The sequence below is a fragment of the Bicyclus anynana genome, chromosome 15 (genome assembly GCF_947172395.1).
Source record: "Bicyclus anynana chromosome 15, ilBicAnyn1.1, whole genome shotgun sequence".
Taxonomy (NCBI): Eukaryota; Metazoa; Arthropoda; class Insecta; order Lepidoptera; family Nymphalidae; genus Bicyclus; species Bicyclus anynana.
In genome coordinates this window covers 3415856-3440482 of record NC_069097.1, presented here as the reverse complement: position 1 = coordinate 3440482, position 24627 = coordinate 3415856, and the positions used below count along the sequence as shown (strand labels likewise).

The following is a 24627-nucleotide window of genomic DNA, read 5'->3' as shown; positions in this document are numbered from 1 at the left end:
TCTGTTGTGTGTGTATGTGTGTGTATTTAGCTATGAAACCCACTCGTAACGTTTGAACGACTTATCGAATTTGAACAAAATGGGCTACACCAAAATTACATTTTATAATTATTATAAACAAAACAATCCTTTAAAATTACCTAAAAAATATTTTTTACTAATTATTACTACGAAAAACAATCCTTTAAGTATTTACATTTGCTTTTAAATAAGTACTTTAAAGTTACTTTTTGTCTTATCTTAAGGGTTTACAGGAAGCTAGGGTTTCACAAAGCACGAGTTAGTACGTAACTTTCATGAAACAGCGTTCACCTATAAAATGATTAGGATCAAAGACTTACAAACTGTAATTAAATTGTAATTCTCTACAAAGCTGTCTTTGTACTCGCCAGAGTTTAATCAATTGATCTGGAAACGACAATTACTTACTTAGCTAAAATTTCTGTTTAAACAAGTCAGTTTAACTTTGGAATTGCATTGTTCGCATAAATAAAAAGCGATGGCTTTTTACAGTTGAAAATACGGGAATATATTATTATTCGACCCCCCCCCCCCCACTGTGGACTGCCGACATCAAGCGAGTCGCAAGGAATCACTGGATTCAGGCGGCTCAGCTAGGCTATTCTCTAATGCTAGCCACTAACGGTCAATTATTCTCACGTTTCTGTAGCACCCACGACTATAATTGATCGTGTGTTGGTCACTGCGTACATGACTTGTATAGTATGCCGCGTGGGTACTGCCGTTTGCTTTTCAGAAACGTGTGAATAATTCACCTTCAAAGGCGACCTTAACGATATTTCTATAAATCGCAAGCGCGAGTTTCGAATTCACCTCTATCTCTCTCTGTTCTGTTTGTATGTCAATCGATTTTTGAAATTTTTTGATTTCCAAATACGAAAATTCTTTGCTCAATCTCTTTCTATTGTTTAAACTATATGAAACCTACCGAAAAAAAATTCCATGCAATATTTTTCAACTGTTGCAGTTGAAATCACTTTGCTACGCAATTCAACGTTTCGACCAAAAATTCCTTTTTGAACTAACCGCACTGTCAGTTTTTTACTCGTGCATATCGATGCCTATTGTTCTGTTGTATCCATGAATATAACATTTTTAGTTAAAAGCTGGAAATGGAATTGACGTAATTGATTGTTTGTACCTTTAAATTTACTCCTTTTCACTAAATAAATTAAAGTATATACGGTACTTTTTAAAAATAATAACAACTTCAATGAATTTTGTCTGTGTTCTTGTTCCGACTTGTCTTTGACGAGACTTTCACTGACAAATAAGCTAATGTTATATGGAGTTAATTACTCAAGCTACTTCTCCACAGGGATAATAGTAAATAAGAGATACGAGATTTTCTTTCTTCTAAGTAATTATCAGTTAAAATTCTCAGCCCCGAGTTAGTGATATTACAATCGTGTCCCTTAGAGAGCATGTTAATTCGAGGTTTTCTTAATTGGTCCAGGTCTGGATGGTGGGAGACTTCGGCCGTGGCTAGTTACTCGTACCACCCTATAGGCGAAGACGGCGTGTAGACACCGAAAAGAGTGTGAATTTTCATCTTACTCTTAACAAGTTAGCCCGTTTCCACCTTTGATTGCATCATCAATTACCATCAGGGTCACTTCTAGTCAAGGGCTAACTTGTAGAGAATAAAAAAAATCATCATCATCATCATCATCATCATCATCATATCAGCTGATGGGCGTGCACTGCATGACAGGCCTTTTGTAGGGACTTCCAAACATCACGATTCCGATACGCCTGCATCCAGCGAATCCCTGCGACTCGCTTAACGTTGTCAGTCCACCTGGTGAGGGGTCGACTAACACTGCGCTCTCTAGTGCGGGGTCGCCATTCTATCGCCGCATGACCCCAACGTCCAAGATTACAATTGTTTACAGTTTATTTGTGTTGCAGAGTGTACTTCAATCACGACTCGCTGTGTGTCGAAGTACTGTCGGCAAGGGACGTGATTCCGCTTGATCCGAACGGCTTAAGTGACCCCTTCGTTGTGCTAGAGCTATTGCCCAAGCGGCTCTTCCCGAAGACCCACGAGCAAATCACAAACGTACAAAAGGTTGGTTATTTTTTTTTTTTTGTAATAAAAAAATCTAAAATTATCCATATTATTTAAATACGGCTTATACTTACATTATTATAACAAAGTTTATTTATGCTGGTTAGTGAATTGGCTGGTTATTACCATTTTAATTTACATGACCCTTTTTATGTATAACTTATAATTGGCTGTTTTATATTTATTTATTGTTTTATTGTCGTAATAGGACCGAGCTTTAATTTAGCTAATAATAAGTGTAATAATATCGAAACTATTATATCGATTTTCAAAATCATCGTATTATTTATGGTATAACTTGCGTTTAATGTGACCTTACTATATTAATGGTCAATACTTAGTCCGTCCAAAATATAGATTTAAGATTCGGTACAGAGTACCTAAGTCGAAAAAAATGTGGTAGTTTACGACACTACAGTTCGTTTCATGTAGGATGGTGCGGGTGACAGTTCGTTTCACTCTTGAAAGTTTGCCGCGATTCACGATAATAGTAGTATTATGAACATCTTACAGGCAACTGTCACCGCACCCCTGCTATCTGAAAAACACTATAGTAGATAGACCAGGCGGGGATCAAACCCATAACGTCTTGTATTGAGTCCTGTCCCATAACCTGTAACTATTGAAGATTGGTAAGATATATTGTAATATTTCACACAGAAAACACTGAACCCTATTTGGGACGAATGCTTCGAATTTGGCGTGTCGTTGGAAGCGTGTCGGTCGCCACAAGCTACACTGGCGATGTCGGTGTGGGACAAGGACGTGCTGACGGCGGACGACTTCGCCGGCGAAGCATTCATCTCTCTCTCGCGCGTGCCCGGTGTCAACTGCCATGCCGCGCCCGACCCGCTGCGTCCCATCGAACTGCCACTGATGCAGTTGCACGATAGAAGTAAGTTAACTTGCTTTCGTTGGAAGCGTGTCGTTCCCCCAAGCTTCCCTGGCGATGTCGGTGTGGGACAAGGACGTACTGACGGCGGTCGACTTCGCCGGCGAAGCATTCATCTCTCTCTCGCGCGTGCCCGGCGTCAACTGCCATGCCGCGCCCGACCCGCTGCGGGCGTCCATCAAACGGCCACTGATGCAGTTGCACGATAGAAGTAAGTTAACTTGCTTTCGTTGGAAGCGTGTCGTTCCCCCAAGCTTCCCTGGCGATGTCGGTGTGGGACAAGGACGTGCTGACCGCGGACGACTTCGCCGGCGAAGCGTTCATCTCTCTCTCGCGCGTGCCCGGCGTCAACTGCCATGCCGCGCCCGACCCGCTGCGTCCCATCGAACTGCCACTGATGCAGTTGCACGATAGAAGTAAGTTAACTTGCTTTCGTTGGAAGCGTGTCGTTCCCCCAAGCTTCCCTGGCGATGTCGGTGTGGGACAAGGACGTGCTGACCGCGGACGACTTCGCCGGCGAAGCGTTCATCTCTCTCTCGCGCGTGCCCGGCGTCAACTGCCATGCCGCGCCCGACCCGCTGCGTGCCATCGAACTGCCACTGATGCAGTTGCACGATAGAAATAAGTTACTCGTAACTCACCGAAGGTCTGCACAAATGCTGAGATTTGATTTGATTTGAAAGATTTGATTTAACTGACATGGTCCATGCAGTTGATATTCATAATATTACAAATAAAGCACGGTGCGTCCCATCGAACTGCTATACTGATGTAGATGCACGAATGTCTACACACATATTGATATCAACTAACTTTTACCATTGTATGATATTGTCCATGAAGTCATCAAACCGCAACTTATGCAGTTGCACTCTAGAAGTAAATTAACTCACCGAATTTCTACACAAATACTGAGATCAACTGACACGCATCATGCACTTGAAACCCATGAAACGGAGATGCGCAGTAGAAATAAATAAAGTTATACCCTCTACGTCCCATCGAATCGCCTTAATTTAATGTAACGGTAACACAGCCTTTAAATTAAAGTTGCACAGACAAACAAAGTTGCGTTCTATCGAACTGCTGGTATAGTTGCACGATAGAAGTAAGTACACAGCAAAATCAACTGACTCGTACCATGAAGCTGAAATCCGTGGAATTGAAATTACGCGGTAAATAAATAAAGCTCTAGCTTTATTTATTACTAACAAACTAAAGTAACAAGTAAAGCTCTAGCTTTATTTATTACTAACAAACTAAAGTAACAAGTAAAGCTCTAGCTTTATTTATTACTAACAAACTAAAGTAACAAGTAAAGCTCTAGCTTTATTTATTACTAACAAACTAAAGTAACAAGTAAAGCTCTAGCTTTATTTATTACTAACAAACTAAAGTAACAAGTAAAGCTCTAGCTTTATTTATTACTAACAAACTAAAGTAACAAGTAAAGCTCTAGCTTTATTTATTACTAACAAACTAAAGTAACAAGTAAAGCTCTAGCTTTATTTATTACTAACAAACTAAAGTAACAAGTAAAGCTCTAGCTTTATTTATTACTAACAAACTAAAGTAACAAGTAAAGCTCTAGCTTTATTTATTACTAACAAACTAAAGTAACAAGTAAAGCTCTGGCTTCATCTATTACCCGCTGCATTCCATCGAACTGCAGGGTTATTCTCTAACGTTTTTTTTGTATAACTCGCAAGTGCGAGTTTCTAATTCACCGCTATCTTTCTCATTCTATAGTATCGTGTTAAACAGAGAGAGATAAAGGTGAATTCGAAACTCGCACTTGCGAGTTATAAAAATATCGTTAGAGAATAGCCTGCCACTGATGCAGTTTCACAGTAGAATACTACACACTCTATAAAATCACTTTTGTAGATAGCTATCCCCTACATGCGATCGGCCGCTGTAGCAAAACTTTGGTCAGGAGGACATCATTAGTATTTATAATAAAAAGAAGATGAAAACCTACCTAAATCGTAAAGTCATAATGCTTATAAGCTTATTAAAGTAGGACGACACAAGTAGTTGTATAAGTACTTAACTTCTATTGGAAAACTCATATCTACGGATTGGAAAGTTATGTAAGTTACCGACATCCTTTTAGACTTTATCCTGCTACTTGACTCTTAGGATTGATATTTCTATACTATACTCATATTATAAAGAGGAAATATTTGATTGTTTGTTTGTATGTTTTGAAAAGGCTCTGGAACTACTGAACCGATTTGAAATATTCTTTCACTGTTGGTAAGCTACACTATCACCGAGTGCTATAGGCTATATTTTATCTCCTTATTCCTAAGAGCAAAATACCATAATCTGTATTTATATAAAGTCTAACTTTAGTTCGTAAGCTATGAACTACCTACAGTGGTTAGCTTATATAGCTGCGGATCAAGTTGTCCCGGGTTCCATTCCTGGGTCGAGCTACGAAATACTTGGGTTTTCTTTCTTTCTCCGAGCACTCAGTGCACCTTTTCAGCTTAGAGTCGGGAAGTTGGTGGGGTTACACCCTGGTGGTGCCTGGGAGAGCACGCTAAGCCGTCAGTCTTTCACGATAAAGTCAAAAACGATTTATTGGATTTTCATGCGATTTTCGGAAGTAATGATGAGGATAATGGTTGAAAGTGACGGAATTCTTGAAAGCTAAAAGGTCAGAAGTTTCTACGCAATGTCGTTGGCGTCCGCTAGTCTTAATATATTTAAAAATATCTACTAATTATTAATTATTGAGAATATTTATATAAAAGTAATTTAAATTTCACAGATCACCCTATCCTGCAGATTTTGGAATCGCGAACTACGGACAAACTGGCCATCGATTTCGTCAAGAAACAGAGATTACGTTTCGCCGAACAGTAATTCTATACTAAAAACAGCTTTCTGTTTTACTTTACATTTCTTTACTTCTAAGCACACGTCCATTTTTAATCTTGACAATATAAGAGAAATATATTTAAAAGATCTATATGTGAACCTACGTATTTATTTCGAACGAATATTAAAAAAAAATATATACTTATTTAAGATGTTAGTACACATCAGTATTAATGTAAATTGTATGTACTACAAAGACTGTGTTGTTCTTCTGAGAGATATTGTGGAAACTTTCATAACTGTCTTTTACTATGTGTATAGCATGCACCTTTTGAGCTTATGTCCTTAGATTAGACTCTAGTAGAAACTCCCGACCAAATACTTTAAGACTTGTAATTATTATTTTGTATACATACTTTCTCTAGCGTAGAAGCACGAAATGCACATTTTGTAAATATTTTTTTGAGTTTTGTTTCCTTTTTTCATAAGTTTACTAAGTTTTAGGCTACTAAAATGATTAATAGGTATTTTCTCTCTCTGTACAGTTATTTTAAATAATGGCCAAGGAGAAATATAACGGAAAATCTTAAGTGGAAACATATCTCATGCAATATAAGGAATGCGTCACATCTAGATGACGCCTGCCTGCGGTTTTCAATTTATCGTCTACAGCCTGATTGAATGACAATAAATCATAAAACAATTAGCTCTTTTTCAATAAATACACACCATAGGACGATGTAAAACGTAAAATTTCAAACTATTATTTATCTTAGTATTTTCAAAAGCCACTTTTTAGTTTCTTGATGGCTCTTCCAGGTACAATATGACTCTTAACTTTTCTAAAAGTGCTTGTACCTACTTTAAACTGGATTGCTAGTACTTATAGCTTATCGTGACAGCTCGCCATGCATACTTCCGCCGCCATGCGCCATTGCTGTGTTCAGAAACTTTGGTATATTAACAATCTAATATAATTATATAATTAAATCATATCAATAACAATCGCACTTTTCGTATTCCGTAAAGCGTTAATTAAAAGCACAATGTCAAATACACAGTCACTGGTTAGTAATTTGGTGTGAATGTTATGGTTGAAAGTGTAATTAAAGGCATAATAAGCTAACCGCCTACGCCTTAGCAATTTCTGCGAAGTGTTGGACTGTTTATACGAGTAGACGATAGTATTCTTTTTCTACATCCTATTTGTTGAGCCATCCGCTTGCTCCAATGTTGTTTTCTCTATATCACGGGAGGCACGGTTTTGCCTCCGCCAAGTCTATACTTTTTTATTTGGTTTCCTTTCTTAAAACTGTAGCTTACATTTTCGGAGTTATTTGTTGACCGATGTTTGCGATTTGTAAAGTTCTGAATTTCCGTTACATTTATTTTCGGCCAAAATGTTATTTTTTTCTATTTAAATAGAACTTTTGTTGAACGTAGGCAGGGTGAAATTACACAACATATTTGGAGAATATTTTCATTTTCAGTAACTATGTGTCTTCTTTACTGTTTGAGTGTAATAAAAATCTACCTACTTAGAACTTCAGTTCTAACTACTGTTTTGAATGTTGGATAAACCTACTACTACCTACCTGGTTATGACTCTATATAATATTATTAAGATCCTACATATATTTAGAAATACACGTATTTTACATACTTATGCCTGTTCTTATACATCATGACAGGAGGAAATTATGCAGTGTCTTCCTTCAGGATCCGCCCTGTCTAATGTTTTACTGAATCCTTTTGTTACAATAATTTATACAGATTTGAAATGATTCTTTAATGTTAGGTAAACTTTAACAATGGAACGAGTCGAATCGTACTTTAGCTTTTAACAAAATAAATCTTGTGGGGAAGAGTGAATTATAGAAGGGAATATAGTTTTTTAAAGAGGATAAGAATTTAAAAATTGGAACTTTGTCTACTCCTCATAAATATTATTATCTGTATTATACACGTCTAATATCTATTTCAATTAAATTGGAGAGAGAGAGAGAGAATAACATTATCAGAAAATCAAAAGTAATAAAATGTATCAAGACAAAATGTATGGTGCGTTTCGACCCGATCCACCAAGTGGGCACTACCTTTATATTCTGCATATTTGTCGCATGTACCTTTGTGCCGTATCATCAAGCTTTAAGATGAGCTTTTTATCCCTCACCTAACACGTATATTATATAGTATATGTATACCTTGTCTGTGACGACTGATTTTCATCGTTAGTTTTTAAATTTAATGTACTTAATTATATGTTATTGTGAAAATTTTAAATTTTATAAATGTACGTGACATATGTTCACTGTGTATACAAAATTTATTATAAATGGAGATGTATATTTGATGTTTAATAAGTAAGTAGTGAATAAAATATATGTAATAAAAGTAAGAATATATAAAAATATCGTGTATTTAAAATTATTTATGTTGGCTTGGATTTGTAAAAATTGCATTTTTATCCATATTTTCATTGTAAGGTTTGTCGAAAAAAAATTATATATATATTATTTCTTTTAATTAAATTTCATATGTGGAAATATTAATGAGCATAAATTTACTAAAGATAAAATAAATATTCTATTTTTAAAGATTGAATTGAACTATTGTTGTAAACAAATGTTTTTTTAAATATTTCATAACCGCAAATAAAATCAAGAAAAAGAGCATTTGGGTCTGTGGATTAGCTTAGTAGGATTACCGTCGCCCATTGTCATTTTCAACACTGTTAATAAATTTCCAGCCTTTGAGAGATTTGTTTATCCACAAGTCAAATCGAATTTATTTATCAATGTTATGCAGTATGAACAACATAGGCGACAGCACTAAGCCTTGAGGGACGCCAGCGTTGATCGCGTAGATTTGGAGCTTCTTTGAGGCTGCGACCGTTTAAAAAGCTGACAATCCAAGCACATAGCTTTTAATTTTTTACTGAATACTAAAAATTTCTTTGTACAGAATGTTGTCATACGATAACTTCTACCTCACCTCCTCAATCTTCATCAATAGATTTACTTCCTCATGATACTGATATACCTACCTAAATGTATTTTTACAAATACGTTCGTTCGTTGTCACTTATCAGGTGTGATCGTATTCAAGCGTGAACCTGTCACCTTATAAGAAATTATGTGTAAGTAATCTTAAAGGAAATCGTACGCGAGCTACGTGAGAGGAATACTAGAAGACGTTTGATATTTCCTTTCAATGTTTTTCATATTTAGTTTCGTTTACCTACCACCTTACGAATACATTTTTTACTCCACCAATAGAATTTGTCTTTCATAAGTATTCTTTTGTTAGTATAATGTAACAAATCTTATTAAATTTATAAATCTACTTATTACAAAAAATAGGTAATGTAATGAATCATTCATTGATCAAAGTTACAATGAAGAGTTAATGCGCAAACCTTACATATGAAATTATATTATTTAATGCCAAAGATAAGTTGATACAAGAGTTATATGATGTCTATATATTAATACATATTTTAAAAATAAATACTTAGTACTGCGTAAAAGCGCATGTGGTGTTTAGCTTTTTGATACTCGTGTGTACTTTTCTGCAAGCATCGTTATAACATATTTCTTGTAGAGAACACTTCCCTACTTATTGCTTTTTGACGCTATTACGACAACCATTAAAAAATACCATATCCGAAAGGTAATTGAACCATATCAATATCTTCTGTCAAAAATAACTAGACCATACCAAAAGTCAATTAAAACTTAAATTAGGCTATACAAAGAAAAGTCTTATACACGCAATTAAAAATATATATTTTGGAAAATATTGCCACTTACTTTTAATTTTTTGCTTACGTACCTACATACATGAATTGTAGAAACTTCTATATGCAAAAGTAATAAAATGAATGAGCATAATATTATAAATATTTTTCTATCAACAAATATACTGAATTAAAACATAATAAATAAAGTTTAATTATGGGTGTTTCTTACTATACAATTGACCTATGGAAAGTCTTTGATTTCTTCCGCAAAATGTTAAAAAATCTTCTATTGTAATCTAACATTATGCGTGTAGTTGAAACGGGAGAACCAGGCAAAAACAATACTTACAAATTTATTTTTAATATTTTGTGACGATATCTGACTTATATTATATCAAAATTATCGTTAAACTTACGTAATATACATATATAACGTATAAAATATAATTTTGTTAAATTCACATTTCAAAAAATTGGACAGCAGAATTATTGCGTGATTGCTTTATTGCATAATAAAGACTTTTATTATCACAAAATATGTAGGTTGAAAAACTAAAATCCTGTCTCAGCTACACGAAAATTATTATCTAATAAAAATTCCGAGAGGGATTCAGAATTTTTGAGGGGATGTTTCAAGGTGAAGCTTTTTCATGTGGTATACTTTGTCACAACTATAACATATATACACCTACATAATATAAAGTGTTCTTCTTCTTTGAAGATCTTTCTGGAACAATTTCTGAAACAACTTTTTTTTATATATGTACAAAATCACCTATCAATTTTATATTTCACAAGCTCTACATCTGACAGTGATCGTTACAAACCAAACCTTGTCTAAACAGGGGCGTAGCTAGCGCCGTATCAGCCATAACATACGGGGCCTCCGGAATACAAGGGCCCCTTACGTGTGAAAGCAAAAATTTGTAAAAAGTAATCTACAATCTTCATCTGGTGGTGCTTCCATGATTCCATGATATAGAGCCCCTCTAAGGCACGCTACGCTGATGGGTAGCTACCTTTCATCTAAGAAGGAAGATCAGCACGGCTATTCCCTAACGATGTTTTATAGAACTCGCAAATGCGAGTTTCAAATTCACCGCTATCTTTCTCATCAGGTAGTATCGTGTTAGACAGAGAGAGATAGAGGTTAATTCGAAACTCGCACTTGCGAGTTATAGAGCCTAGCTGGAACTGTAGTGGACTTAAGATAGGCTGATATTGATAATAAATACAGAAGTTTCGCAGATTCAGTTTGCCATCCTCGACTGACAAGGTAAAGGAACCACTTTCAAAATTTTCGGTTTTAATCAAGCATCCCTTGGGAAATTCCGAGTCTCCCTCGGGCTATTAAGTGTCCCTATAGAACCGTGCTGTAGATTGTCAAAGTGTCTATATTCATTGTGTTATAAATTGTGATTGATGTATATTGCAATTGTTATATATCTACATGTTCCTAGCTTTAATAAAACTATAGATAAAAATACATTCTTTGGTTTGCTGAGGCCAATGTGTAAAATTACAATAAATGCATATTTATGTGGATAGTGTTTCGTTTTCATATTTTCTTTTGTTATCCTTTTGTTATTAACCCCCGACGCAAAAGAGGGGTGTTATAAGTGTATAGAGTCTGTGTTGAGAGTCGTGATAGCCCAGTGGATATGACCTCTGCTTCCGATACCGGGGGGCGTGGGTTCGTATCCAGCCTGGGGCATGCACCTCCAACTTTTCAGTTGTGTGCATTTTAAGAAATTAAATATCACGTGTCTCAAACGGTGAAGGAAAACATCGTGAGGAAACCTGCATACCTGAGAATTTTCATACTTCTCTGCGCGTGTGAAGTCTGCCAATCCGCATTGGGCCAGCGTGGTGGACTATTGAAATTATCCCTCTCATTCTCATTTAAAGGAGACTCGAGCTCAGCAGTGAGCCAAATATGGGTTGATAATGATGATAAGTGTATAAGAGTATGTCAGTCTGTCTGTGGCACCATAGCTCCCGAACGGATGAAGCGATTTCAATATAAGTTTTTTTTATATATTAAAGGTGACTTATATGCGAGTGTTTTTAGACATGTGGGATGAAAATCGGTTGAGCCGTTTAAAACTTGTGGGATGTGAAAGTGGGGAAGAATAACCGAATGTCTGCAAATATACTCGAGTGGGGTCTCAAATAAAAAAAAAGATAAATCAAAAATAATATTGATGATTTGATTGAGTGTGTAATTAATAAATTCGTGATCTTCGGGGGCTTTTCAAAATTTTAAATTTTTTGTTATGTATAAACCTGAGGTATAAATTGAGGTCAACTTTTTAACGAGTATTTTATTAACCCCCAAGTAATTAAATATCACGTGTTTCAAACGGTGAAGGAAAACATCGTGAGGAAACCTGCATACAAAAGAATTTTCCCAATTCTCTGCGTGTGTGAAGTCTGCCAATCCGCATTGGGCCAGCGTGGTGGACTATTGGCCTAACCCCTCTCATTCAGCAGTGAGCCGAATATGGGTTGATAATGGTAATTAGAGGGTAGACCAGTAGTTGTAAGTTAAGTTATCGATTCGGTGATGTTACTTTGTGTATTTGCCATCCGTGACGTATATCGTAGAACCTAATCGAGACATACTACGATAGCAGTGCGCAGTATTCAATATTAGTCCTTGTGTTTTAGTATACCTTCGACAATCAGAAGTGGAATTTAGTTCCATTCCACGTTATATATACGTCGGATTGTTAATCTTTCGTCGGTAGAAAAGCACCTAATATGCCTAAAATAAATAGGATACTTCTACCCAATTAGGTTCTATAAAGCGGTTTGCGGTGAATTTGCAAGTACATAAATACCTCCGTAACTACTAAGTAGGATAAGTGCAACCTACCTCTTTGGCAGTCCGAGAAAACCACATTGGTTTGCACCTGTGTGAACTTCTAGTCTTAATAATATTATAGGTATCTTAATAATATTCCATGTGGAATGTTGAGTCAACTATTATTGTTCCGATTGTTGTTTCAGTCAATGGTCTTATAGCGAAAAGCTACGACCAACACCTTAAGAAGCTTTCGCTTAACTGTTGGATACAGAAGGCAGTGATTCTTAAGACGGCGCGTATTGTGAGGAGGTTCCTTACTCTTGAGCCCTGGCCACCGGTTGCTTGGGCACTCAAATGTCCCGCAGCGGGAGGGTTAAATTTTTTTTTATAAGTTTTTTAATAGTGTTTTGTATATTTTGTATGTATCACATTGTTAAAAATTTTAAAAAAGGAGAAATAAATGAGAGTAAAAAATTATAGGTATCAACTGTTTACGTATTCACTACTAATATTAAAAAGATGTAAAGTTTGTGGTATTGTAGGGTTAATATCTAGTTCTATTGAACCGATATCTTTAACTATTAGAAAGCCACGTTATAAATGTCATAGGCTATATTTTATCCCCGTATTCTTACGGGAACGGGAACTTACGCGGTTGATACTGCGGGGTGGATGAAGGTAATTGAGAAAATTCTCTGGTATGCAGGTTTCCTTACGATGTTTTTTCTTCACAGTTTGAGACACGTGATATTTAATTTCTTAAAATGCACACAACTGAACAGCTGGAGGTGTATGCCCACGACCGGATTCGAACCTACGCAGTATACTAATACTAGCTGACGCCGCGCAGTTTCACCCACACGGTTCCCGTTCCCATAGGAATACGGAGATAATATATAACCTGTAGCCTTCCTCGATAAATGGGCTATCTAACACTGATAGAATTTTTTTAATCGGACTCTTCAGCTTTATAATATTAGTATAAATAACAATTAGTATGTTTAGTACTTACATAGGATTATTTAAAAAAAAAAAATGATCACATATTCAAAAGCTAAAAATTTAAAATGAACTTTAGGTAGGTTGACATTCAACGCGTGACCCTAGTGTCGGGGCACTTTACTCTGAATTTATCCTCTCCTGAATTTTAATGAACTTTTAGTCAGGGAGTGCATAAATGTGTGCAAAATATCGGCGTCCTTTACTAAATTCAGCAGCGTTTATGGACAAAGGTAATAAGTGTAAAGTGCTAGACTCAAAGCCTTTAGGTCTTTACACCCACGCATAAACGCATATACTGAATAACTAAGGCCGGGTAATAAATAACTATACACGAACTACTTAAAGCAGTCAGTCAGCTTGGCAAATTCGTTCGTTACACTCCCCATGATCCGCGCGGGCCGGGAGGAGGGGCGCGCGCCCGACTTCAAACTTGCACAGTCCTTCCCTCTGCGTTGCGCGCACGATTTCACACCATTATAGCTAATTTTAATGAAGTTTTCTATGATATTCTTAACTTTTATTAATTAATATCGATATATTTCGGACCTTTATTCCTTTTTAATAACACGAAATTAATATTGCTTATATTAAATTTGATATGAGTCAACTACCCTATCACTTACCTCACCAACCGGCAATATAACCTTCAAATGGAAGAACAGGCTACTTTGCCGGACGAACACTGTCACTAAAAGCTCTGTGAGCCGTCTCATCCAACAGTTAAAAAAACATCTGGTTAGTAACAATCTACCCTCCTCCCAAATTCTATCAAAAACGAGGTTAATAAAAGTTGTTACTAACCAGCTGTTTTCTTTACTGTTGCTTAATTAATAGTTATACAACTTAACAGCCACAATCTCCTACAAATTGCGTTGTACATTATCTCGTTTCGGTAATCTGCATACCATTTTATCTCTCAACTCTGCATCACATTTCTGATTCGATCACGCAGAGAAACTCCAAGCATAGCTCGCTCCATCGCCCACAGAATGACATTGAGCCTTCTAATAAGGCCCACAGTTAACGACCAAGTCTCGGATCCGTAGGTCATCACTGGCAACACGCACTGATCGAAGACTTTCGTCTTCAGGCACTAAGGAATTTCGGACGAAAAGATGTCGCGGGAACCATGGACTTCCGTCGTCCGCTAGTCTATAGTATAAAATTATCATTGGTGCCCACTAATTTTTTGCAATCAGTTCGATGGTCCATATAATATTATTATTATGTAGACAACGATATTTTATGTAGTTTCCTATAAAATTTCTATAATAATTGTTTATATGACTCTTTTTTAATTTCATTGTAATTAAGTGATTTAATTATATCTTATTATGTATAGATATGTATCTCGCAGTAATCGCATGGGGTCTGATAAGAAATTCGGTGGCCGCTTGATACGTTAAACGATTAAATCTAAAATGATTAGATTTGGGTAGGTTTTATAATAATACAAAGTCATTAATTAATGTTCGATTACGTATTTGTTATTGTGAAATTGCTTAGTAATTATTATGGTCTAATTTTATTTTTACCAACATTTCCAATCTAATTTACAAATAATATCAACTCGTAATAAAACTCGTGTCACGTTGTTTGTAGTCGCACTCCTCTGCTCAACGGCTTGATCGATTTTAGGTAATAAAATTATTTTTATATGAATAGTATACAGTACAGTATACAGGAAATAATTCCAAAAAATTTGGTTTGTTTGGATGTTTGTTACTCTAACTTCTCTACTACTGAAGCGATTTGACTGAAATTTGGGATGGAAATAGAATTTACTTTTCATCCCGGAAAAATCTATGATTCTCGCGGGATTGTGAAAAACTGAATTCGACGGACGGACTCGCGGGCGTCCGCTAGTATATTAATGTGTGTATGAGTACGAACTATAATTTAAAACCATATTCGAGTTCCAGTTGGTAAGGTAATGAAATCATCAAGTACATGTCTCTACGAGCTAATGTAATTATGCAAATAAACAATTGAATACATCGCATTAGGCTTTTAGAGTTTTAATAGAATGTTGGTAAAATAATTAACTCGGTATCAATTTCACAACAGATCTTCCGTCACTAAAAATAATATTGTTGTCTTTATCAAAAGCCAAAGCGTATCCATTTTCGAGAGGCAATACCATAGTAACTTGATTATTTTTACAATCTATAGCATATATTCCATGTTGTGCGATTAAAAAAGGTTGACCATGAATATCAGTTGTTATGCCTCGAATATTTTCAATATTATTACAAAACCGTGTAGGAGATTTTGCTTCCTTAGCCATCAAATAAACTCCAGCGGGATTGACTAGAATCAAATTGTCACTACCATCTATTACACAATGATGAATTCCATATTCTTCAACAGAAGACACGATAGTTTTTTGATTATTTTTCAATACATGCAAATCAAGGTTAGTAGTGTCTACAAAATACAAGTTATCTTTGAAATACATATCAAAAACGTCAACACCTTGCACAATTGGTGGTTTTTCTACGTCGTGCGTTTGATAATTGTACAGATATATTCCATCGCTACCTCCCAGATATACGGAACCAGTATTTTGATCTACAGCACTCGCGAAACCATTTCGTATATTTGGCACAATATTAACAGATTCTGTATTGAGATCTAAAATTACATTTTGGAAACTTTGATCCGAAAACTCATCGGCGTTCATGCAAAAAAATAGTTTGTTGCTATTTCTGTCTATGGAAAACTTGAATGGGATGTTCACATCAGCCAAAACGACGTGCTTTTTATATAACTTATTTCCCACCTTTACAACTTTGTCTGACATTATTTAGTTCAGTTATGTTTTCAGTTAAATTCAGTTAATTCTTCTCTGAGGCTTCCATTTTCGCCTTTTGGGTTTAATTTGGTAGGGTTACATGGATGGAGAAATTATTGGTCTCCCAATTATTTTTATTTAACGTGTCATTATTTATTCAATACATTTTAACTGTTTATTTATTTACACTCGCTTTCTATGAGAAATCATAATGATTTTTATTTGTAATGGTTTTAGTTTTGATATTATATAGTTTTGCCGGTTTTCATCCACACATTTGCGATTGATTTTATTAGGTGACATAATAGTAACATCATTAAATTAAGACAATGATTTTCAAAAAGTTCCTTATATCTTTTTGATTGAATAATGTTGCGAAATCTGAGACAATGAATGCAATATAAGTGAAACCAATGACATTTTATACTATAGACATGTTGTGCCTACAAAATCACGGCAAAAAATCCCAATTTAGCTACTCCACTGAGCGCACACAAGCACAATTTTGTGTTTACTTAAATTATATAGTTATTACACTTCCTGTGTTTAGGACTCGACTCAACTCGACATTATAGACGTACCTATAATATAATAAATCGCTGGCGTCCGCGCGTATAAAATCTTTGAGCACCTACCCAAACCAAATATTTTATGAGTCCTTTATTGTATAGGAAAGGGCGGGCAATATTACCATAATTTGAATCCTAAATATGCACTGAACATAGTTTTTTTATTAGGTTTCTCAATCCAGAGTTTTAGCTAAGTTAAGTATTTTTTTAAACATTCACGCAAATTACTTAAATTAGCGTGTATGTTTAAAAGAAATGAGTTTCTTTAAGAATAATTTTTATCCATACTAAAATTGTTATAAGGTTTATCATTTATTTGTTACACTTTTACAATTTAATTAATCAACCATAACATCTGTATGCTATTCACCCTTTTGTTCCCGAAGTTTAAAAAAAATACTCACGGACAAAGCTGCAAGCAATAGCTAGTCTGAAGCTTCCTCAATTAACTAGGTAGGTACAATACATAATACCGAAATGCGTAAGCCAGCCGATCGGTCCGGACCCTAATTTAATTAATTTATTCCCCCTCACAAACTTTACCAATACCTTCGGGAAATATTGCGTATTCCTAATATTTTCTTTCGACAATTCCTTTTAACGATACATATTTCATAACAGTGAGGTAAATTTGTATATTTGTATGTATATAGGCTGGGCAACGTTCGGGAAACTCCGCGTTTTTATTTTATTCATCTAAAATTCCTCATCTTCGAACAGTACCTGTTGTATTGGATAGAAGCAGGCGTTACTTTGCAAAATCTTTGCAATTGCACCTTGTAGAGTAAATATCTCCTGAGGATGCTCCGGTTTCGGAGTGAAACGTACGTAGAGAGTATTTTGTCGGACCTGGGTGACGTTGTCGCATGGGTTCGTCGGCTTTTCGCGGATGATATCAAAATAAATAAATTAATATATATTAGTGCCTGTTGTGTTGATACGGATCCTAGGCTTGAAACGTTTCTCTTGAAAAGGCTCAGAGTCATACAGTGCAAAATGAAGTGAGCTCTAAGTAGACAAAATATCTTCGTGACAGAATTAAGAATAAGGAGAATTAAGAAGAATCAAAGCAAGGTACTTTTTTTTGCCTTGATGCAGGCAGCTCAAAACCGTCTTGTTTGAAAGTCTTTATACAAGAAGCCTATGTCCAACAGGAAGTCCATCGGCTGATAACGATGCCGATGATGCTGGCTTATTCACTATTTAGCCAATATTATTTCGTCTTCATTAACAACCTATTCAAATTAACATCAAATCATCTGAGAAATGTCGTCTGTATGATTTCCATATGATTACCACGAAGGAATTATCAGTAGGCGCCAGATGACATAGAATCTCAATTTCGTATATGTCACTTAATATTCGTCAAAGTTTGTGAATTAGCATGCAGCTAGGCTATTCTCTAACGATATTTTTATAACTCGCAAGGGTGAGTTTAGACTTCATCTCTATCTCTCTCTGTTTAACACGATACTATAGAATGAGAAGGATATCGGTGAATTAGAAACTCGCACTTGCGAGTTATGCAAAACATCGTTAGAGAATTATAGCCCTGCAGATCCGATTTCTTAGACTGCAACCCTAGAATAGTTTACCTTTGATTTAGTCGACGATTATAAATAAAATGAGAAATAAAGATAAATACTTTTATTTTTAATTCCAGCCTTGTATTATTTAAACAACGGTCTTAGTGGTAGAGTTTCATAAATCGTATCATCGGGCCGTAGACCAAGGTGTTGACGTCTCTAGCAAACAAGAAGTCAGCGTGACTGAACTTCGGATGAGGCACTAAGAATCTTCTTGGATTTCCCAGTTCTTTATATAGCCTGTAGACATCTTCGAGTTCAGCCAATGGATCATTGGGAGCATAGTGTAAATAGACTGGGGCGGATATTCGCGACAAATCGTAGCTAGGCGGCGTTGTTCTGCCGTATACTTGAATGTTTCTCAACAAACCATGATCGTAGCGTCTAAACTCTTTGTCCACTATGCTTTGGCCGAAATGAATCAACTGCCTCACTGATATCCCTGCAGGAGCATGGCCGGCTAACACTGGCAACATAGTCTGGAACAAAACACATTTTAGTACACATTTTAGGCTCATTTTAGTAAAACAACTAATATAACTTTAGTAAGGAGAGGCTTGATAGCCCAGTGGATATGACCTCTGCCTTCGATTCCGGAGGGCATGCTTCTCCAACTTTTCAGTTGTGTGCTTTTCACGTGACTTAAGAATCACGATCACTAATAGCAAGTTGATAATTTTCGTGTATATCTAGGTACTCAAAGTTAGAGAATAGGCCATCTTGGTCTGTTAAATGGTCAAATTACGATTAAAGAAATCAATGGGGTTTATTATATAATATGTTACCGTTAAATTGTAAAATACGTTATTTTATAATCTCACTCGCGTTATTGTAATCTGTTATTGCGATATACTGTGGACTGAACGTACTGATTACAATTTAACGTGTTATTTTTCGGTATATTATAATCTATCGAAGTGAAACCTACAAACTAAAGTATTTTAAAGGTAACATATATACAATCATACCGCGTTATGTTGATCTTCATTTCTTCCAGTCAAATAAAATATTAAGTTGGAGCAAATTGGCTGTGTAGCAGCTCCATCTGAACAAAATCTTATCCCAAGTCTCGTGTAGATCTCCCTTCTAGGAAACAGTCCACCTATTCCGAGCACTGAGCTTAGTATCTGCAATTAAAAGAAAAGTTTACTTACTACTAGCCGACGCTCCGCGGATCCATCCGCGCACATGACACTCGCAAATAATGTAGCTTTCTAGTGGTGAAAGAATTTTTAAAATCAGTTCAATAGGTCCAGAGATCCCTTACAATTTTCTTTTACGCAGATAGACAAACATCCCAAAAAATTATAGTTTAAAAGTAAATAAATATAACCTAAAGTAATAAACGAACTAACTCATGTCATTTTTAATTGAGATGCCAGTGCGAGCGGAATCCCAGCAAAATCTCAAGTCCTTGGTCTCGCTAGAAGTGCAGCAGTTTTACCTATACTAGAACAGTTATCCAAATTTATCAGGGAAGGGAGAATAACACGAGTGGAGAAGGGAAGTGTTAGCGGATTTTAAAGCAACTTAGCCTTAACCTAATACCCGGTTTATATGTCCCGCGCTCTCTTCGGCGATTTTTTTTCTGTCACACGATGATCTGGTATCCGCACGGTAAATTCATGGAATTCGAACATCAATTCGTCTGTAGGAACAAGGCTTATAATGTAATATAAATGCAAATACACTTTTTAGGCTCTCAGTCTACAGCTGCCAGCTGCTACCGAAGCGTAGCTAGGCAGCGGAGCTGAGAAACGGAGAATTATTAACCAATAGGATTGCACAAAATCTCCGCTCCTCTTAAGTGGACGGGGACTTGCGCGCTAGTTTAAAAAATCATATAAAACCGGTAAGCGGAGCGGGGAAACGGAGCGGGGTTAAAGAAATTAAATTTAACATTTATTTATTTATTCATAGTCTGCAACTCCGCTCCGCAGCCTCGCTTCGCCCCGGTGGACAGACACAGTAGGCAACTTCGCTCCGCGTCCGTTTCTCCGCTATGCTTCCTCGTTCCACTCTGGTGGAAAGGCAGCCTTAAAGTTCGTTGTGATGGTACACTAGAGTAAGTTAGATGGACCTTTAATTCTGAAGATTACTCGAAAAGTAGGTAATTGGCTACTTTTTAGTTCCGAGACTCAAACCCTAAACTTTGGTATTCTTATCCAGACTATTCTATACTATAGCTAGGTTACGTCTCTACAAAATCACTGCAAAAAGTGATCCGAATTTAGCGACTCCACTGAGCGCACACATGCACAATTTTGTCTTTAATTCCATTATATATTTATCAATATATAGTTTTTACACTACTTGAACACACAACTCGACATTGTAGACGATATTTATTTAAGTATTATTTCTTTAAATAACGTTCGTTGTTTAATAAGCGACTAAATGAAATTAAGTCAATTTTCCACTTTTGTCCGCCTCAGTTTTGATACGTTCCATTTCTAGTATAAAATATCATTGAGACTGGCAAGAAAAAATGACAATTATTCATACGCACCTCTAGCTCTCTAAGATGGGGCGTCAACACTGAAAATAAACTATTGTTGTTGTGAGCCATATATGCCACTGGTGCCAGAGCTTGCATTGAGATTATTTTTTTGTTGTACTCCGGTCGAAGGGAAGCCATCACAAAGAACGTTGTAGTACCCTGTGACATCCCGATGTAGTGCAATGCAGGCTTTCCAGTGAAGTCCAACACGTAGTCAATCATTGTAGGTAAGTCTATATTGCCAATTTCATCCCAGGAGAATTCCCAATAGGTAAGGTCTGAGCGATCATCAGGGTTTAGGGTTGTATGTTGGCGGGAGAAGTAGTTTCCACGAGCATTGCCTAGCCAGACGTCAAAACCTTCCTCAGCCAGTGTATACGCTAAAAAATAATATTTAAATGAGAACTTTATTTGCGGAAACTTTTTATGATCGATTACTATTTTACCGATTGATTACTACTATTTTGATACAGTATCGTATTTATAGAGTAACTAGCTGACACCGCGCGCGCGCGGTTTCGCCCGCGCAGTTCTCGTCCCCGTAGGCGTAAGGGGATAATATATAGCCTATAGCCACACTGAAAGAATTTTCAAATCGGACCAGTAGTTCCTGAGATTAGCGCGTTCAATCAAACAACCCAACTCTTCAGCTTTATATATTAGTATAGATTATAGATTCAGGGTCCCTACAGACCCTAAAATAATCATCATTATTAGGTATCACATTAGGTATCGTATTACACGCTGGCTCAATGCGGATTGCCTTCATACACACAAAGAATTAAGAAAATTCTCAGGTATGCAGGTTTTCCCACTAGGCTATAACTGCCCACGTATATATGTCACCGTTAGATTGTAAAATACGTTAGTTTATAATCTCACTCGTGATATTATTATTATTGTACAGTCATATTTTGAACTGAGAATACTGATTACAATTTAACGTGTTATTTTTCGGTATATTATAATCTATCGGAAGTGAAACCGTTAAATTGTCAATCAGGATAAATTTACCATAGAGTTACAAAAATATTACAGCGGGTATAATAAAAATAGTAAAAAACTAAAGTAAAAAGTTGTTTTTAAACACTTCCATTACTAAAATGTTGTTATTGTTAATTATAAGTAAGATTCAGTCAAATCTGAAGTTAGGTTAGGTTAGGTTAGAACATGACAATTCGGATGCCCGGCCGCACTTACTTACGCACACACTTAGGTCTTTAGGTATAATAAATAATGAATAAATATGTCATGTCACAATTCTTAAAGTATTTTATTAGACTGACATATGTGTTTCATTCCTAACTCTATGGACAGAGAACGGTCTGCTGTAAGGCCGACCAATCAGGGGCAAGTTTGGACAGTTGACGGTTTAAGATTGCAATTTAACGGTTTCACTGTCGATAGATTATATTATACCGAAAAATAACACGTTAAATTGTAATCAGTATTTTCAGTTCACAATATAATGGTAGATTATAATATCACGAGTGAGATTATAAACTAACTTATTTTACATTTTAACGGTAACATAATAATAATAATATGCTCCCGACCGACTTTTCGGTCACGGCGGCTAATCTCATGGTGAGATTAACCATGTACGCAGGAGATATTATAGTGCACAAGTGTATGCGCAAGCACAGGTGCACTCTCTCTTCCCTAACTCTCGAAATCCGATGGGACGGCAGACCGACACGACCGGTGAGAGATCAGGCGCAGGGCCGACGGCTTTACGTGCTCTCCGAGGCACGGGGGTGTACTAACACCGCCAACTTCCCAACTCCAGGCTGCTATTAAGATTTTCCTTGTAAGAAAAATCCCAATAACCTATTTTGTTTTTGTTGGCCTGACCCGGGATTCGAACCCTGGACCTCATTGTCCGTAGCTGAACCAGCTAACCACGGGGCCAATGAGGCAGTTAAGTTACGGTAACATATATAAATAAGTTACGGTAACATATATAAATAAGAAATGCATACCAAAATTTACATTCTATTACGTAAACATGATCATTACCTAGAGCAGAACCAGGACCCATTGTAATATATTCAGCAGATGAGACCAGCAAGCCGTGCATTAAGAAAGCCACAGGTTTCCTCCCTGGTTTATTGTTTGAGTCTCGTCCATGAGGAATGCGATGTAGACCCAAGATGTATCCGTCTGGAGTGGTCACGAAATGTTCCTCAAAAGGGTACTTGTATTTTCTCACCAAATCAGGCTTTAAAAGTAAAATAAAATATGTATTTACGAGTATTAGTTTTAACATTATAATTATTATACAAACTTTTTTAATTAATATTACTTACGATTATGTTACGGTCACAATTATTGGCCATAGTTTAAACAATACTTAGTAGTTTAATACAATTTCGTACATTTTTTTTTTGATAAACCGATAATTGGCTCACTGCTGAGCTCGAGTCTCCTCTCAAAATGAGACCTGCATACCAAAGAATTTTCGTAATTCTCTGCGTATGTGTAGTCTGCCAATCCGCATTGGGCCAGCATGGTGGACTATTTGGCCTAACCCCTCTTATTCTGAGAGGAGACTCGAGCTCAGCAGTGAGTGGAATATGGGTTGAAGATGATGATGATGATGATAGCAAATAAACTACTCTTTATTACGACACTAGCTAACACCGCGCGGTTTCATCCACGTGGTTCCCATTCCCGTAAGAATACGGGCAAAATATACGGGCGTATAACTTTCCTCGATAAATAGGCTATCTAACACTAAAAGAATTTTTAAAATCGGACCAGTAGTTCCTGAGATTAGCGCGTTCAAGCAAACAAACAAACTCTTCAGCTCTATAATATTAGTATAGATTCCCACAAGAATGGGATGTACACGGGTGAAACTACGAGGCGCAGCTAGTGCGAATTAAAAATCTCACCAAGTCAAGCAGAGCATCTTCCAGGATATTGTCAGATATACGGTTACTGAATGCATTATCCCTGACGAGTTCTTCAATTAAGTCTGCATGAGGTGACCTTGCTTCTACTGCCAGCACAAAACAGATCCACAAAACAATGCCTGGTAACATTTTGACCTCAGTAGAAAAGATATTCAGGTGTCTTACCTTTTTATACAAAAATTCAAGGGCTATCTGAGATAACAAACATATCACAAGCAAATCACTAAATCTGATAACGTCCTGCTTGTTTTTATTAAAATTAATAGATAATATTACCTATAAAATAATTACACTTTTGCTACAATTTAAGTATATTGTACGTAACTTTTCAAGTTCGATACAGGGACATAATCATTGATAGATATCTATCAATTGATGTACGATTACGTTAATTACCTTCACATACGAAATGTGTTTTTGTTTACATTTCTAAGTCTTCAATATAAAGCGTAGTGTTTCTGTATAGTACGCGATCCGGTTTTAGAAATACATACCGTCATCTGTTATTTATTTGGGATAAGAAATAAACGATGGAAAATGTTTACATTCATGTTGCACATAGGTTGCCTAGTGAAATTGTAGCCGAATGAAATGAAATGAAAAAAAAATTATTTATTAAATTTATTTTATCTACTACCCTCATTGATTAATTTAAAAAAAACCGTACACTAGTTAATAAATATACCCAACAGAATTGAAAACGTAAAGTTTGCTTTCTTACACACTGCTACTGTGGGTTTGCCAGATATAAACAGTTTAGTACGAGTAATGTTATTTAAATATGTCAAATGAAAGCTTATTTTTAACCGACTTCTAAAAAGGAGGAGGTTCTATGTTCGGCTGTATGTATGTTTTTTTTAAGCTTTTTTAAGCTTAACTGTACTGTATATATGA

General features: G+C 36.1%; 3 protein-coding genes across 3 annotated transcripts in view; 1 reads left to right on the top strand and 2 right to left on the bottom strand.

Annotated features, from left to right (window-relative positions):
• Window positions 1-6713, top strand: part of LOC112044946 (BAI1-associated protein 3) — an 82051-nt gene extending 75338 nt beyond the window's left edge. The window contains exons 22-24 of the mRNA XM_024080962.2: window positions 1933-2092; window positions 2753-2987; window positions 5764-6713. Of these exons, the coding sequence (XP_023936730.1) occupies window positions 1933-2092; window positions 2753-2987; window positions 5764-5858 (490 nt within the window). The 3' untranslated portion in view covers window positions 5859-6713. The remainder of the gene's footprint in view (window positions 1-1932; window positions 2093-2752; window positions 2988-5763) is intronic.
• An 8694-nt stretch (window positions 6714-15407) lies between these two features.
• LOC112044936 (ommochrome-binding protein-like) lies at window positions 15408-16169 on the bottom strand. The gene has a single exon (XM_024080951.2). It carries the CDS (start codon window positions 16167-16169, stop codon window positions 15408-15410), a length of 762 nt encoding a protein of 253 aa, XP_023936719.2.
• A 2200-nt stretch (window positions 16170-18369) lies between these two features.
• Window positions 18370-23862, bottom strand: LOC112044987 (lipase 1). Its single transcript, XM_024081010.2, has 5 exons — window positions 23713-23862; window positions 22835-23036; window positions 20825-21195; window positions 19284-19442; window positions 18370-18794 (listed from the first exon to the last, which is right to left on the bottom strand). The coding sequence occupies exons 1-5, from the start codon at window positions 23860-23862 to the stop codon at window positions 18417-18419; spliced, it is 1260 nt and encodes a 419-aa protein (XP_023936778.2). The 3' UTR covers window positions 18370-18416.
• Between the last annotated feature and the right edge of the window lie 765 nt (window positions 23863-24627).